Consider the following 17,741-nt stretch of genomic DNA (forward strand, 5'->3'; position numbering starts at 1 on the left):
ATAAATACATCCTTGAATGAATCCAGCAAGAAATAGGCACAGTACATATTAGACAGGCTGGAGGGCTGGGCAGGGAGAAATTGAGTGAGGTGTAACAAGGGAAAGGGTAGAGTCATGTACCTGGGAAAGAACAACCCCAGGGAGCAGTATAGGTTGGGAACTGACCTGATGGAGAGCAGTGAAGGGGAAAGAACCTGGTGGTCTGGTGGATAGAAGGATGACCATGAGCCAGCAATGTGCAGACAACACCAGGCACAAATAGAATGGCACAGCACAGCAGAGCACACCAGAGCACATTGTTTACCTGCGTTATCTCTTTCATCAATGTGGGCCTTTGGACACAGAGTAGCCAATCTAACTGCAGTTAGCCAAACCTTACCATATCCTAATATGGTAAGGCTTGCTTTACCCCAAATTGGGAAAGGCATAGGCACAAGCTAAGTGTGTGTACCTTGTTTACCACAGGACCAAGACAAGTCTGGACAGGCCAGAGTCCTTAAACTTAGTGGCTCCAGGTTAATTCGTCTTCTTTCCCATGGTTCCTTCTCCCATGGAGCAAAAAAACATATCTGAGCAAGCTAGGATATATATTAAGTCTGTGTTGCACCTATAAGGCCTACCACGACAGGGTGTTTTTCTCTTTTTTTTTTTTTTTTTTTTGCTAAACTAATGAAATAGACTTCTGTTACCTTTGGTACTCTTTGGACCTGAGGCCATACAGCAAGGAGAGCCAAGAAGATGCTCAGAGGGCTGGAGCAGCTCTGCTATAAGGACAGGCTAAAAGAGTGAGGGCTGTGCAGCCTGGACAAGAGAAGGCATCAAGGAGACCTTGGAGTGGCCTTCCAGTATCTGAATGGGGGTTACAGGAGGGCTGGGAAGGGACTATTTACAGGGTCTTGTAATGACAGGATGAGGAGTAATGGGTTTAGAGTGGCAGAGGGAATATTTAAACTGGATGTTAGGAAGAAGTTATCTGCAGTGAGGGTGGTGAGACACTGGCACAGGTTGCCCAGGGAGGTTGTGGCTGCTCCCTCACTGGAGGTTTTCAAGGCCAGGTTGGATGAGGCCTTGAGCAACCTTTTCTAGTGGGAGATGTCCCTGCCTATGTTGGGGGGGTTGGAAGTGGATTAGCTTTAATGTCCCTTCCAACTGTAAACCATTCTACGATTCTGTGATAGAGAGTCCTACATTCACACACTGTCATTAGCTGTAACAGCTTACCTCATGGCACTGGCTCACATCGCATCAGATCACAGATCCTAGCTGAGACAATACAAGCTCCCCTCCAACAGCTCCGTTTTTGTTGGGCTGACCAGAGTGACCCCAAAGCCTCTGGAGTCATTTAGGCATTTTTGGGTAATGAATTTTCCTAATGTATCTAGCTGGCTGCAAATCCAGCTGCGCAAGCTGGGATTCCTGCCATGGGTTAAGCTGCCTCATTTCTTTCTTTCTGACAGCTGCGGTCAAGAGATGTTGACCAAAAGCTGTCAAATTTCCTGAGAAATGAGGAAGCATTTTTTAGCCCAGGCAAGAACTAGAGAGTTATTTGTCTTCTATCCTGGGAAATCCTTCCCTTAATTTGACAGGCTTTAAGCAAATTGTTAGCTTTAATTACGTTTGAAATGGAACAAATGCACAACCTGAGCTGCCCCTTTCCAGGATGTGAGCAGGTAGTAAAATTAGCCATCAGCTTTAGGAAGGGTGTCTCTGTTGCTGTACTCATTTGCTCTGAGTCTGTATTTAGGTACTAAGGCAATATTGGGAAAGCTTAGAGATATCTTTATGAAAGCGATTTTGGACATTTCACAGGACAAGGGGGGAAAAAAGATAGCTATGGAAAAGATCAATAATAAAAATAATAATCAGAAAGTGAATGCTGAAAATACCAATTTGCAATGCTTTAAGCTGAATTTCCCATACTTTCACTTTTTCATTACATCTGAAAGAACAGCCAACAAGCAGCTCTTCACACAGACAGAGAAATTGTGGTGTAGGTGGTCCTGCTCTGGCAGGAGGATTGGACTGGATGAGCTTTTGAGGTCCCTTCCAGCCCCTGACATTCTGTGATTTTATGTTTTTAATTCTGATTTCCAAATAGATTTCTGGATCCATGTTTGGTTGAAAGAAGAGATATGTGATAGACATGTAAAAAGTATCTAAACTAACAGTAAATCAGGCTAACAAGCCCTTGTGCCTCTGTGGGATCACTAAAAAGTGCATATCGAGACCTAGATGCTGAGCTGGTGGAGTGGATGGAATAGGAGAGGAATCACAGACTCACAGAATCACTGAGGTAAGAAAAGACCTCTGTGATCATTGAGTCCAGCCTATAGCCTAACACCATGACATCAGCTAAACCAAGCCACCAAGTGCCACAGCCAATCTTTCCTTAAACACTTCCAGGGATGGTGACTCCACCACCTACCATGATCACTACTGACTTTTCAAAGCTGCTCCAGGTGCATCCTGCCCACACTGTAGAGTGGCACAAAAGAAAGGTTACCTGTTGGATGGAGGTTATCTGCAGATGGTGAAAGATTCTTCTTTCTTGTTTTTGAGTCCTTATGGGCTTTCAAACAGAAGTTTGTCTGAGGACAGATTTAACTATCCCTTGCAGGGATAATGGACTTTACAGTGTGACATGTAGTGGTAACTCCAGCAGTTCTGTGTAAGAAAGCCTTCATATATATGGAAAATCAGAATTCTGTCTGAGAGCAGCTACATTTTTATGCTCAACAACTGCAAAGGCCCTTGACTCTTCCTTAGTGAGGCAGAGCTGCCACCATTATAGTAATGAGGAGCTGTGCTGAAGATTGCATGGTGTGGTTGATTCCCTATAGGGCTAGACAAGAGCAGCTTGTGTTCTGCCAAGTGGTAACCTTCCTTCCCAAATCCTTGCAGAAAAATTTGTGACAAGTTTCTTCATGGCATCTTTCAGGCTGCATTTGTGTTCACAGAATCACAGAACCACAGAATTAACCAGGTTGGAAAAGACCTCTGAGATCATTGAGTCCAACTTACCACCTTCTAATTAACTAAGCCATGGCACTAAGTGCCTCATCCAGCCTCCTTTTAAACACTTCCAGGGATGATGACTCCACTACCTCTCCAGGCAGTCCATTCCAATGCCAATCACTCTTGCTGTGAATAACTTCTTCCTAACATCCAGCCTGAACCTGCCCTGGCACACATGTTCTGTCTCTGTGTGCCTGGGAGAAGAGACCAACCCCACCTGGCAACAACCTCCCTTTAGGTAGTTGTAGAGAGCAATGAGGTCTGCCCCAAGCCTCCTCTTCTCCAGGCTGCACACCCTTAGCTCCCTCAGCCTCTCCTCACAGGGCTGTGCTCCTGCCCCCTCACCAGCCTTGGTGCCCTTCTCTGGGCATGTTCAAGCACCTCAACATCTTTCTCAAACTGAGGGGCCCAGAACTGGACACAGTACTCAAGGTGTGGCCTAACCAATGCTGAGTTCTTTATATATGCACATACACTCACACATGTGTGCTTCCCAAGGAGTGTTTGCATATCTAAGACAAGCATTTTCTTTGCTCTGAAGTGTCTGCATCTCTTTCTTTTGCATTATTCAGATCCTCTGAAAAGCAGATTACATTCAAGTATTACAAATATTTCTTTTGTTTACATGGAAAGTATCTTATGGTTTAAGACACTTTGAAGAATCAAGTGCAAGTTTTGTTTGCAGACAGATATTCAGATGTTTGTGCAAATGGCATTGTAAAAACTGGGCACTAAAACCAGGTGAGTTTGAGGAGATGCGATTCAGTCTGTCTGGCTTTCCTCTCTCCATTTCTGAAACAGGTACAACAGTGCTTCCATAGCTCAGACAGGTGTTTGGCATACAGTGTAACCACAGAATCACAGAATTAGCAGGGCTGAAAGGGATCTCAAGGATCAGGCAGTTCCAACCCCTTTGCCAATAGCAGGGACGCCTCACACTAGATCAGGTTGCCCACAGCCACATCCAGCCTGGCCTTAAAGACCTCCCAGAGATGAGGCTTCCGCCACTTCCCTGGGCAACCTGTGCCAGTGTCTCACCACCCTCATGCTGAAGAACTTCTTCCTAATGTCTAATCTCAATCTGCCCTCCTCTAGCTTGGATCCATTCCCCCCAGTCCTATCACTACCTAACACCCTCAAAAGTCCCTTCCCAGCTTTCTTATAAGCCTCCTTCAGATACTGGAAGGTCACAAGAATGTCTCCTGGGAGCCTTCTCTTCTCCAGACTGAACAACTCCAACTCTCTCAGCCTGTCCTCATAGGATAGGTGTTCCAGCCTGCTGATCATCCTTGTGACTCTTTTCTGAAGACCTTCCAGGACCTCCAGGTCTTTCTTTTCATGATTGTGCCATAACAAGATAGTGTACTCGGCCACACCTTGAGTATTGTGTTTGGTTTTGGGCATCTCATTACAAGAAGGATGTGGAGGTGCTGGAACAAGTGCAGAGGAGGGCAAGGAAGCTGTGAAGGCCTTGGAGAATAAATCTGATGAGGAGTGATTGAAGGAGCTGGGCACGGTTAGTGTGAAACAGAGGAGGCTGAGGGCAGATCTCATTGCTCTCTACAGCTACCTGAAGGGAGGTTGTGAGGAGGTTGGTGCTGGTGTCTTCTTACAGGTAATTAGTGACAGAACATGGGGGATCAGCCTCAACTTGTGACTGGGTAGATATAGACTGGACATTAGGAAACATTTTTTTTCCTAGCAAGAGTGGTCAGGCATTAGAATGTGCTGCCCAGGGAGGTGATGGAGTCACCAAGTCTGAATGTGTTTAAAAGTCATTTGAATGTGGTGCTTGAGGATATGGTTTAGGGTGAACTTTGTAGAGTGGAGATAACAGTTGGACTTGGTGATCCTGGGGATCTTTTCCAACCAGACTGTTTCTGTGAGTCTGTGATTCAGTGAAAGGAAGACCCTGCAAGAACACTGAAAATAAGTGATAGTAAGAATTTCCAGAATTTCTGCAAATCTGCAGCCAGTTCTTTCTGTGGTAATCTTATTATGGTTTTGTTTCTCTCTACAAACCACAGGGATAGGTGACCTACTCCTTTCACACTCCTTTTCAAACAGGCAGGCAGTATTTGCCTGGAGGCTGACAGGATGTGGGATTCATCTCATTATCAATGCCAAACACAATCAGTAGACAACTTGCTGCTTTAATTTCTGAGGACTTTATTCTTATGGTTCTGGTTGTAGTTAAGCTTTATCATGTGATCATTTAGAAAAAAAAAGGTCAATAGTTGTTTTTCCTCTACTATACCTACACATCAGCAATGAGTAGTTCAGATTAAAAGCTTCATTTAGCCCAAGGCTATAATGAATATTCAGGAAAAAATGATCCTGTACTGCTGCTTAGGGAAGTAAAAAGACAACTCCAGCAACATTACAATCACCTGTGCCTTTGGAATCAACAAGCAATATTTGGTAAAGAACAGGAGGATGGAAGATGCACCCATATACGTCTCACACCAAAAGTGACTTTATGTGCTGCCTAATTGCCACCACATTCCTGTAGGTACAGTGCAGGATTCAGTACCATGTCCTACCTGATAATTTCACCAAGCTGTTACTTAGTTTGCATTTGTATGTATATAAAAAAAAAACCAAAAAAACCCAAATGAAAATGGTGCAGACAGAGGAAGTGTTCTGCCAAGAAACCCTTACTACACACTGAAACATTGCTTCACTGCTCTGGTGTGATGCATGGAGCGTAGATACATTGAGGGCCATTGTAACAGAGGTGCTTCAACTCCCTGATCATTTTAGTGGCCTTCCTCTGGACCTGCTTGTTGTGGAGGCAGGGAATTAATGCGGCCGAGTCAGGAATATGTAGAAACAAAAAGTTATTTTATTTTCCCAAAAACCCGCCCCCAAAACTATATACAGAAATTGATTTAGTTTTAATTAGCAGATTTGGAAGTCAGGAGTTGGAAAAGGCTAAGCTGCTAAACATAGCATCCCCCACTATTAATCAGTCTGAGCCAAATGTTTACCCACAGGTGAGTCAGGCTGGCTGAGAGAAAGGAGGCGCCAGACGCTTCTCCTCTCACTCTCTTTCAAAAGACCTCCGAGGCTCGTAAGGTCTATCAAGCCTGCATAAAGGGGGTGCTTATGGTGGGAAGCCATCCAAACCAGGGACAGTCCTGTCCCTCAGGAGCTTGTCCTTTGGAGCACCAGGGGACTCTTTCTGCAGGAACTATCCAGGCGGGAACCCCATGGTCTAGTTGACTGGATAGGGCTGGGGGATAGGTTGGACTGGATGATCTTGGAGGTCTCTTCCAACCTGGTTGATTCTATGATTCTATGATTCTATTCTATGAATATGCTCAGCGTGCTGGAGCAGCTCTGCTATGAGGAAAGGCTACAAGAGCTGGGGCTCTGCAGCCTGAAAAAGAGAAGGCATCAAGGAGACCTTGGAGTGGCCTTCCAGTATCTGAAGGGTGCCTGCGGCAGGGCTGGGAGGGTCTATTTACAGGACCATGTAATGACAGGATAAGGAGTAATGGGTTTAAACTGGCAGAGGGGAGATTGAAACTGAATGTTAGGAAGAAGATCCTTCCAGTGAGGATGATGAGACACTGGCACAGGTTGCCCAGGGAGACTGTGGCTGCTCCTTCCCTGGAGGTGTTCAAGGCCAGGTTGGATGAGGCCTTAACCAACCTGCTCTAGTGGCAAGTGTCCCTGCTTATGGTGGGAGGTTGGAACTGGATGAGCTTTGAGGTCACTTCCAACCTAAACCATTTTATGATTCCATGAGCAATACTATGTCACACGTTTTTAAACATTGCCCTCTATGCATTAACAAAGCAACGTGGTTATGTGTACTGGTAGGCTTTGAAGCTATTAAAATGCTACACATTAAACTGCGTAGTACTGCAGGTTGTTCCTCTTGTTGGCGTGGGGAACAGAAACACCCAGTTGCTTTTAATGCTAATAGTGCCTTATGGATCAAGCTGTTCAGAAAACATTTCTTAACTATGCAGGCTTGATCGACCACTTCATCAACTGTAACAGCTGTAGGACCTTTTCTGACGCTGGACTGGGGGGAAAAGTGATACTTGCCCTGTATTAGCAGTGCCAGGTGTTTGTTTCATGTACTGGGAGCCTTGGCTGAGACACCTGAATGCTGTGAGGCCATTCATCAAGACTTGGAGAGACTGAGAGCTGGGCAGAGGTTCAACAGGGATCAGTGCAGAGTCCTGCACCTGGCAAGGAACAATAAACTGAACCAGTACAGGTTGGGAGGTGATCTGGAGAGCAGCCCTGTGGAGAAGGACCTTGAAGTGCTGGTGGATAACAAGTTCTGCATGGACAGCAATGTGCCCTGGTGGAAAAGAAGGCAAATGGGGCCCCAGGGGACCTTAAGCAGAGTGTGTCCAGCAGAACAAGAGAGGCTCTCCTCCCCCTCTGCTCTGCCTGGGTGATGCCTTGGAATATTGCATCCAGTTCTGGGCTCCCCAGTTCAAGAGGGACAGGGATCTGCTGGAGAGGATCCAAGGGAGGACTACGAGGATGCTGAAGGGACTGCAGCACTGCCTGATGAGGAGAGGCTGAGAGCCCTGGGGCTACTTAGTCTGCAGAAAAGGCTGAGAGGGCATCTGAGCAATGTCCATAAATATTGGAGGGCTGGGGGTCAAGAAGGAAGAGACAGGGACAGCCTCTGCTCACTTGTGCCCTGTGTGCTAGTTTGAAGCTATCTAGAATGTTTTGGTGAGAAGAACTAGATTACAGGCTGTGAAAATAAAACAGTGATAATGTCTACTTCACTCATAGGCTTGCTGAGATATATAAGAACAAGAAGACAAACATAGATAACAGAGTTGCTCTCTGTCTCTCTGGGCTTTGGGCTGAACTTCTCTCTCTAACCTAACCTGCCATCTGTGTGACTAATCCATCTGCTTCCTAAGCCCCCTGGCCAACCCTCCAAACTACCTTGAGCATAAGGCAAAGTCTTGGGTAAGGTAGAGGGGTGGGAGAAAGGTGGAAAGGTAGTTCAGAGCCCCTCCTGGGCTCTGAACTCAGGTTTCTGAGAGGGGTGTTTTGTTTCTGTATTACTTTTTAACTTGTATATTTCTGTATATATTGTAAATATCTGCTTGTATATTGTGCTAAGCTGTGAATATAAAGGTTCATTCAATTTCCAGAGCAGCTGAGCCTAGTCTGGGTGATTTTCCAAAGTGTGTGGGGGGTGGAGAACACCCAAACCATCACACCCTGGCATAGGACAAGTGGCAAGGGTTGTAAACTGCAGCACAGGAAGTTCCACTTCAACATAAGGAAGAATTTGTTGACTGTAAGGGTCCCAGAGCACTGGCATAGGCTGCCCAGACAGGCTGTGGAGTCTCCTTCTCTGGAGCCTTTCCAGCCCTGTCTGGATGTGTTCCTGTGTGACCTGCACTGCATTCTCTGGTCCTGCTCTGGCAGGGGAGTTGGTCTGGAAGCTCTCCAGAGGTCCCTTCCAACCCCTAACATCCTGTGATATACCTGTGTTATGAGATCCTCAGGTTCATTCCTTTACAAGTTATGTGCTCATCCTTGAATGCTTTCTAAATCCAATCTTCACTAAGAACAAGTAAATGCCATTTGTACTTTAAGGGCAGTGTTTGAGAAATCCAAGCAGAAGGGAGAATCTGAATCAGCAAAAATAAATCAAGGAAAATGAACCCTGAACATAGTCTCTTTAAATCTATTTTTTTGGCACCAGGAAACAGCCTCAATGTTAAATTTGCACCCGAGTTTAAAACTGTACTGAATGTGAAAAATTAATATCCTCAGGAATCTTAAGTGTTGAACTGCATTACAAGTGGGGGTTTGTCAATGATTCTACTGAGACATGAATTCTTTATTTCCAATCACTTAAATCTTTCTCTAAAATTGTGTTCTTCTATGACCTCTGCAAACTGTCCTCATTCCAAATGCAGACTTCTGTGGAATGGTTGTGTATGATGCAGTCAACTTCCCCTGGATTAGGCAAATGCAGTGTGTTCATTCCCTTGAAAAGCAGCTGCCCAGTGACATGAATATCTTAGCTTTCAGCCTCAGGATGCATTTTTCCAAATTCTTAATGCAAGTGTAATAGGAAATTACAAATGTTATAAATGAATGAATAACTTTTTCTTAATGGCCTGAAGAAGAAAATATGATGTAAAAGTTTTTTCCTCTCTGAGAGCGTTGCCGTAGAATCATAGAAATGTCAGGGCTGGAAGGGACCTCAAAGATCATCCAGTTCTAAGCCCTCTGCCACGGGCAGGGACACCTCATACTAGATCAGGTTGCCCATAGCCACATCCAGGCTGACATTAAAAATCTCCAGGGATGAGGCTTCCACCACCTCCCTGGGCAATCTGTGCCAGTCTCTGAGCACCCTTATGCTGAAGAACTTCTTTCTGACATCTAATCTAAGCCTCCTCATCTCTAACTCGGATCCATTCACTCCACTCCAATCATTACCTGACACCCTAAAAAGTACCTCCCCAGCTTTCTTGTAGCCCACTTCACATACTGGAAGGCCACAAGAATGTCTCCTGGAAGCCTTCTCCTCTCCAGACTGAACAATCTGAACTCTCTCAGCCTGTCTTCATAGCACAACAGCTCCAGCCCTCTGATCATCCTTGTAGCCCCTTCTCTGGACATGTTCCAGCATGTCCAGATCTTTCTTGTAATACAGGCTCCAGAACTGGGGGTTGGGCTAGGTGACCTTTGGAAGTACCTTCCAACTTACACCATTCTATGTTAGTTGTCTGTCTATAAGAGCTCTTCTTAATCTCATGCAGTGACTCAGAATCATAGAATTGTTTGAGTTGGAAAAGACATCTCAGATTGTCAAGTCCAACCCTGAAGTAAATTGAGGAGAGCACCTTCCCTAGTTGATTTCTTCATCAGTTCCATCAGGATGTTCTCCTCTACACCAGGAACCTTCAGGATGCTTCTCTCTCTGCTGTTTTGTATTTCCAGCAGACATCTGGGAAGCTGAAATCCCCTAATAGGACAATTGGGAGTGAATGTGAAACCTTTCCCAATTACTTTTAGAATATTTCATCCACATCTTCATTCTGATTGGGTGATCGATAACAGACTCCCACCACAATATCACCTTTGTTGGCCTCCCACCTGATCCTTACCCACAGGGACCCAATTTCATCATCACTGTCATTCAGTGATGTAAACATTCAGACATTCACTGTTGTAAGCATTCATATGTATTCCTAATATAGAGGGCCACCCCATCTGCTCCTCCTTCTCCTCCATAGAAACAGAATATCATAGAATGGAGTATTATTGAATGTCATGGGCTGGAAAGGACCTCAAAAGATCATCTGGTCCAGCCCTCATGCCAGAGCAGCATCACCTAGAGCAGATCACACTGGAATGCATCCAGACCGTTCTTGAATATTGCCAGAAAGGGAGATTCCACAACCTCCCTGAGCAGCCTGCTCCAGGCCTTTGTCACAATCACAGGGAAAAAAACTTCTCCTCATGCTGCCATGGAACTTCCTATGCCTCAGCTTCCACCATTGCCCCTTGTGCTGTCATTGGGCATCACCCAGCAGAGCCTGGTCCCATCCTCTTAGCACTCACCTTTACATATTTATAACCAGGAATGAGGTCCCCCCTCAGGCTCCTCCTCTCCAAGCAGCACAGCCCCAGCTCCCTCAGGCTCTCCTCCTAAGGAAGATCTTCCACTGCCTTAATTTTTGTGGCTCTGCACTGAACTGTCTCAAGCAGCAACCTGTCCTTGAACTGGGGGACCCAAAACTCCAGATGAGGCCTCACCAGGGCAGAGATCTCTCTAGTAGGAGGGAAGCTTGGGAATGAAGTGACTGTGGCCACTGGGTATCTGGGATGTCACTACGATGAGGGGAGAGATGAGGGACTCAGGTGGCCACTGGTGCTGACCACTGGAACAGGAGCTGGAGACAGAGGAGGAGGGTGAGAGGGTGGACCAGATGGATGCATTGCTACTATTCCACTGAAGGACTCAAAATGAAAAAGGAAGCAGGGAGATCTGTCTTGCCTGTATTTTGGGAGTGGCACAAGGATAAGCAGTAATTGCCTTTTGTAGGGCATTATCTTTATGTGATATTTCCTTAATGAACAAATGAATAAATTAATATATGACTGGGGGGGGGGGGGGGGGGGGGATTTGATTTAAAAATAAGTGTTTCTCTCCAAAGTTGGCATATTTAATGGAAATACAAGATTTTTTTGGGTATAAAATTCACCTTTCTAAGTCATATCAATGATTATGCAGAAAAAACACTGTGTTAACTTTTTTGTTAATTTCTTCCATGTTTCCTCACTAAATATTCCTAATTTTTGAAGTGAAACAAACATAAAGATTTCACCTTCTTCATCTCAGTTTTCCAAATATTTTCTTATTAAGTTACTTGTAGTTTTATGGGTACCAAAAATAGACAGGCTTCAGAGACTGCAAAAGGGCATTTTATCTAAATATTTGCTGTGCAGTCAGTTCTGATTATACTTCAAACTGGAGAGCTGAGTCCAGATGAACCTCATGAGGCTCAACAAGAGCAAGTTCAGGGTCCTGCACCTGGGCTGGAACAATCCTTGCAATCAATAGAGGCTGGGGGAGGAGGTGACAGAAAGCAGCCCTGAGGAAAAGGCCTTTGGGGTGATGGTGAGTGGGAAGCTGGATAGGAGTCAGCAATGGGCATTGGCAGCACAGAAAGCTGATGGCAGCCTGGGCTGCATCCAGAGCAGCATGGCCAGAGATGGAGAGAGGGGATCCTGCCCCTCTGCTCTGATCTGCTGAGACCTCACATGCGAGACTGTGTCCAGCTCTGTAGTCCTCAGTACAGGAAGGATGTGGACCTGATGGAGAGGGTCCAGAGGAGGCCACGAAAATGATCAGGGGTTGGAGCAGCTCTGCTATGAGGACAGGCTGAGGGAGCTGGGGCTGCTCAGCCTGGAGAAGAGAAGGCTCCAGGGAGACCAAATAGCAACCTGCCAGTACCTGAAGGAGGCTACAAGAAGGCTGCAGAGAGACAGTTTGCAAAGCCCTGCAGGGACAGGATGAGGGCAATGGCTTCAAACTAGAGCAGAGCAGATGAGATTGGATGTGAGGAGTAAGTTCTGCACCATGAGGGTGGTGGAACAGTGGAACAGGTTGCCCAGAGACATGTTTGGGGCCCATCCCTGGAGCTATTCAAGGTGGTTCTGGACAGGGCTGTGGGCAACCTGCTGTAGTTGGGGATATACCTGCTGAGTGCAGAGGGGGTTGGGCTGGATGAGCTTTGGAGGTCCCTTCAAACCCAGACCATTCTGTAATTCAGTGATTCTATTTAAACTGTCGATTACTTTAAGAAATTGAAGACCTTTCCATTGCATCCATTGATCTGGATGTAGGAGAAGCAGAACTGATAGAAAATTAAGGTCTTTCTTTTTGAGGACAAAAAAAAATAAGGTCAAATGGTTATTTATTAAGAAAGACAAACTTGTTAAATTCACAGGTGGGATGGAAATTGGGTTTATGTGACTGAAAGAGGTCTCCCACTGAGTTATTCAATGTGGATTAAAATGAATTTTAAAGTATCCATGTTCAGATGTGCAGGAGTAAGGATTTTTCTGGCAGCACTGTGAGCAGTATGAAGTCAGCATATAATGAGTTATGTGGTGTCAACAAGCTGAACATTATTACAAGGCTTTCTAAGGAGGGGAATTAGCATAAAGGATATACAATTCATGTCATCTAGAGGGTTTGTCATTCCTGCACTGGGCCTGAAGGAAATTCAAACCAGGAATGAAAGTAAAAAGCTGCAGCTACTTTCATACTGCCAACACAGCCTTCATACATATTTCATGGCAGCTGCATGGGCAAGGAGATCACCATGTTTATTGGAATGGCACAGGGAAGTCTCAGGGTTTTGCTATGCATGTCAAGCACTGTGTACTTTCTAGGAACACAGCCTGTAGTTTGGTTTTTGTTTGCTCGCTTGTTTGTATTTAACCACTGGTATAAAAAAGAAAAAAACCCAAGGGGGTCTTTCCTGTGAGCTCATTAGGCTGACAAGCTGGGTGTCCTCTGGCTGGCTTGAAACCAAGCTTCATTTAGGCTCATCCCATTTTCAGTTAATACATAGCAATGCAGGTGTCTGATGCTACAATCTTCAAAGTGGAAAAAATTATTCATATGTGACAGAGTTAATTATCCAAGAGAGTGATGAAGAGTTGATAAATGTTTGGAATTGACCTGTTGAGAAGCAGTGAAGGAGAAAAGGACCTGTGGGTCCTGGTGGATGGGAGGATGATCATGAGCCAGCCAAATGCTTTGGTGCCCAGGAAGACCAATGCCAGCCTAGGGTGGGTTAGAAGGGCTGTGGTTAGTAGGTCGAGAGAGATTCTCCTGCCCTTCTACTCTGCCCTGCTGAGGCTGAATCTGGAATATTGTGTCCAGCTCTGGGCCCCTTGGTTCAAGAAGGACCTCAGGGACCTGCTTGAGAGAGTCCAGCACAGAGCCACACAAATGTTGAAGGTAGTGGAAGATCTTCCTTAAGAGGAGAGCCTGAGGGAGCTGGGGCTGTGCTGCTTGGAGAGAAGGAGTGTGAGGGGTGACCTCATTCCTGGTTATAAAGATGTAAAGGTGAGTGCCAAGAGGCTGGAGCCAGGCTCTGCTGGGTGATGCCTAATGACAGGACAAGGGGCAATGGTGGAAGCTGAGGCATAGGCAGTTCCGTGGAAAAATAAGGAGAATTTTTTTTCCCTGTGAGGGTGGCAGAGCCCTGGAATAGGCTGCCATGGGGGGTTAAGGGGTCTCCCTCTCTGGAGATATTGAAAACCCACCTGGATGTGGGTTAGAAAGAAGTTCTTTACAGTGAGGGTGGTGAAACACTGGCATAGGTTGCCCACGGAGGTTGTGGATGACAGAATCACAGAATATGATCTTTGATTCTTTGATCTCATTCTGTGATTCTGTTATTCACAACCTCCCTGGAGGTGTTCAAGGCCAGGTTGGATGAGGCCTTGAGTGACCTGTTCTAGTGGGAGGTGTCCCTGCCTATGGCGGGGAGTTGGAGCTGGATGAGCTTTGAGGTCCCTTCCAACCTTAACTATTCTGTGGTTCTGTGTGTTCCTGTGTGATCTGGTCTAGGTGATCCAGCTTGGACAGGGAGGGTTGGGCTGGATGAGCTTTCAAGGTCCCTTCCAGCCTCTGACATTCTGTGATTCAGTGAAATAGTTGCTGTGATACCAGTTAGCCTGCCCACAAGTCTCATAATAGCACCCCTGAATTTTTAACTGGATCACACACTGTGTTCTGTATGCCTGTGCCTTTAAGGTCTTTGTAGCTCGCTGAAGAGCATTATCAATAGCCAACAGAAAAAACAAAATGAAACACAACAAACCTCAACCCATACCTTAGGAGTTGTACTGAGCAGTGGCCATTGTATGTGCCAGATGCAGGATGTTAGTATCAATAAGCTGTTTTCAGTGGAAGGTACAGCTGATTTCTGTCTAAATGAGACACATTTCATAAGAGAAGTAAATTACATAATGGAAATAAATGCCTGGAAATCAGGCAAACTCGAAGATTACAGTTTCTGTCTTTAGCCAGGTAAGATTTTAATTTTTCATTTACACTGGAGTCATCCCAAGTTATCCTTTGAAGTCATGGGAGAGTTCAGAAAAGCTGCATTGCATTCTGATGACCATGCAAACTTGCTGATTCAGGCATGGTCAGGCAGTGTTTCAGATTCACCTTCTTTTACAGGGCAGTAGAATTTTTCAACATGCCTTGCACACAATCATTAAAACGCAATGCTTAAAACAAAAGGCTAAAGACAGCTCCTTTCATCCAAAATGCTATTTCCCCATCTCTAAGAAGGAAGCATTTTTCAGTATCTTTTTCTTTTTGGTAATAAAAAAAAGCGTATTGTCCCCTTTTTATTTTTTATGGAATAATCTTTCTGCCATGGATTTGCAGTTCCTTGAAGTGTCTGAAATAAGTTAACTGATGAGAGGAAGTGTGCAATTTCACCAAATCACAGCATAGCCACTTGCTGTAAAGTTTTTATTTCCTTGATAGACATTTTGCTCACATTAACTTCTAATTACATTCTGTATCTGTCTGACCTCTTTGAACAGGATCCAGAGCTGGTACGAAACATCTGCCGCTGGGTTAGACAAGCTGTTGGGATTCCTTTCTTTGCCAAGCTGACCCCAAATGTCACTGATATTGTGAATATCGCAACGGCTGCAAAGGAAGGTAACTGACTCCGGCCTGCAAGCTGTGCAGACTGATTGGCTGAATGGGAGGAAGGTGCTGGAATTAATAACAACTAATACCAGAAACAAATATCAAAATAGTGTAATTGTTGTCTTGAGAAGAAGCAGAGTGATCAAAGGCTTCCTAATTATGCCCATTCTTCTGGAGGCTGATGATATATGGAGAACTGTCACTAAGAAATCATGTGTGTTTGTGGGGGCAGCTTTATGCTCCTGTTTCTGTTGTGTTTATACACAAGCCACTGCAAATCCCCCTTTGCCCACACTGTCTGCTGAAAATGGTTGAAGGTGGATGTAGTTTTTAATTTTATTATTTTATTTGAGCTTCAAAGTCCAGCATGGCAGGAAATGAAGTTTGCAAGGGGCTGCATTAATCCATCCCTTAGAGCTATGCTTGTTACTTTGCCTTCATTTTGTCTCTGCCCTCACAAGGATGGAGGAGGTGATCTGTCTGTTAGGGCACCTCCAGGTATTGAACCAACACTGTAGCGGCTTTTGCCCCACACAGCTGAAGGGCAGTAATCTGCCTATCAGCCTCAGTGTTTCCCATATGCTTTCTTCTACCCCTTACAGCTCTTTCAAGTGATGCAGACTGCCCTGAAGCTACTGTTAAATTCATCAGCCCCCGTTTGGTCTTAAAGACCCTTCTGTGCACCCCTTTTACAGTTTAGCGCTTTCTATCCTCATCTGTTTATTTGACCTTCGAGTTACTCTTTGACTTTCTAGGTGTTATTAGACTTTCTAGTTATTTCCCAGTTTTTCTGCTGTATTCCCCTTTCTTGTTGCTATGCAGGGTTTAACAGAGAGTGACTGACTCTTTTCACAGGTGGTGCAGATGGTGTTACAGCTACCAACACTGTGTCAGGACTGATGGGACTGAAAGCAGACAGCACACCTTGGCCAGCAGTTGGTGGAAGACTGAGGACCACATATGGTGGCATGTCAGGTAGGTGTTGCCCTTTTTGATATGTGGTACTTCCTTGGAGGCTTTCAAAACATCAGGAGGTCCTTGTAGTGGGCTGGAATATCATGTCTGCAGTTGCACTGAGTCCTTAAAGCTCACTGCTGGTCAATGTTTCTAGTAGTCATGACAGATGGAACAGATTAAGTGTGAAGGCTCTTGAGTTGCCCTTTCCTTAATGGTGAAGTGCTACATCAGAGTGCTGTGATAGGGTCACTGGAGAGGGAAGGAAATCTCTTCTCTCCTGACCCTTGCTTCTCCTCAAATTTTTCATCCTGTCACAATTGTCAGGCGCCACATTAGACAGAGGCTAATGAAAGGGCATCACAGGGGGAAGTATCAACAACACAAATGCAGTGTATGTTTCATAGCCCAAACTTCAGCTTCCCTCTAGTCTTCCCACCGGGTGAACCCTCTGCTGCGGAGGTTATTTCCACCTCTTCCTGCTGTGGTGAAGATGATAGACTGCATGAAGCAAACATATGCACATTTCAGTAGCCTATTGGTTTGTATATACAAGAATGTCTTGTGTAGGTCATATTTCCCACTCCTGCTTCACAGTTTGATTTTAAAACCAGCGGCAAAAACTTCTGCACTCTGGTGTACTAATGTGTGTGCAGATACCCAATGTGCAGATGCACTAATAAGCATCTTCAACCTGTGCACTCTGTTGCTGAGACAACATGAACTTAGCCTTGCAAAGACAATACTGTTAGCTTCTTCAGGGTAGGGAGATCAGTCTCCTTGTAAATAGAGGTAGCAGTGAATATACCTAACAGAAGTAACAGCACCCCCCTAATTGAATCACAGAATCACAGAATTAACCAGGTTGGAAAAGACCTCTAAGATCATTGAGTCCAACCTATCACCTAACCCATCTAATTAACTAAACCATGGCACTAAGTGCCTCATCCAGCCTCTTATTAAACACCTCCAGGGACAGTGACTCCACCACCTCCCAGGCAGCCTATTCCAATGCCAATCACACTGTGAAAAACGTCTTCCTAACATCCAGCCTGAACCTGCCCTGTGCCCTAGCACAACTTGAGGCTGTCTCCTCTTGTTCTGTCCCTGGGTGCCTGGCAGAAGAGACCACTCCCACAACCTCCTTCAGCCTTTGTGCCCTTCTCTGGGCACATTCTGGCACCTCAACATCTTTCTTAAACTGAAGGTCCCAGAACTGGACACAGCACTCAAGGTGTAGCCTGACCAGTGCTGAGTACAGGGGCAGAAGGACTGCCCTGGTCCTGCTGACCACACTATTCCTGATCCTGGCCAGGATGCCTTTGGCCTTCATGGCCACCTGGGCACACTGCTGGCTTATGTTCAGCTGCTGTCTGCCTGGCTGCTCTCCATCCACTCTGTCCTCAGCCTGTAGCACTGCATGGGTTTGTTGTGGCCAAAGTGCAGACCCTGGCACTTGGACTTGTTAAAACTCGTGGCACTGGACTGTGCACATGAATCAGACACTATTTTATTGGACCAGCCTGCTATCTCACCAAAAAAATGTATGTAGAGGAGTCTAGAG

The 17,741-nt window shown here is 45.4% G+C and overlaps 1 protein-coding gene across 3 annotated transcripts in view; it reads left to right on the forward strand.

The window, feature by feature from the left end:
- DPYD (dihydropyrimidine dehydrogenase) overlaps positions 1 to 17,741 on the forward strand; it is a 647,138-nt gene that overhangs the window by 457,164 nt on the left and 172,233 nt on the right. For all 3 annotated transcript variants that reach the window (XM_064147329.1, XM_064147330.1, XM_064147331.1), the window contains 2 exons: positions 15,112 to 15,232; positions 16,079 to 16,198. In XM_064147329.1, the coding sequence (XP_064003399.1) occupies positions 15,112 to 15,232; positions 16,079 to 16,198 (241 nt within the window). The remainder of the gene's footprint in view (positions 1 to 15,111; positions 15,233 to 16,078; positions 16,199 to 17,741) is intronic.

This window comes from Pogoniulus pusillus, chromosome 8 (assembly GCF_015220805.1).
Source record: "Pogoniulus pusillus isolate bPogPus1 chromosome 8, bPogPus1.pri, whole genome shotgun sequence".
In the NCBI taxonomy this organism is placed as follows: domain Eukaryota; kingdom Metazoa; phylum Chordata; class Aves; order Piciformes; family Lybiidae; genus Pogoniulus; species Pogoniulus pusillus.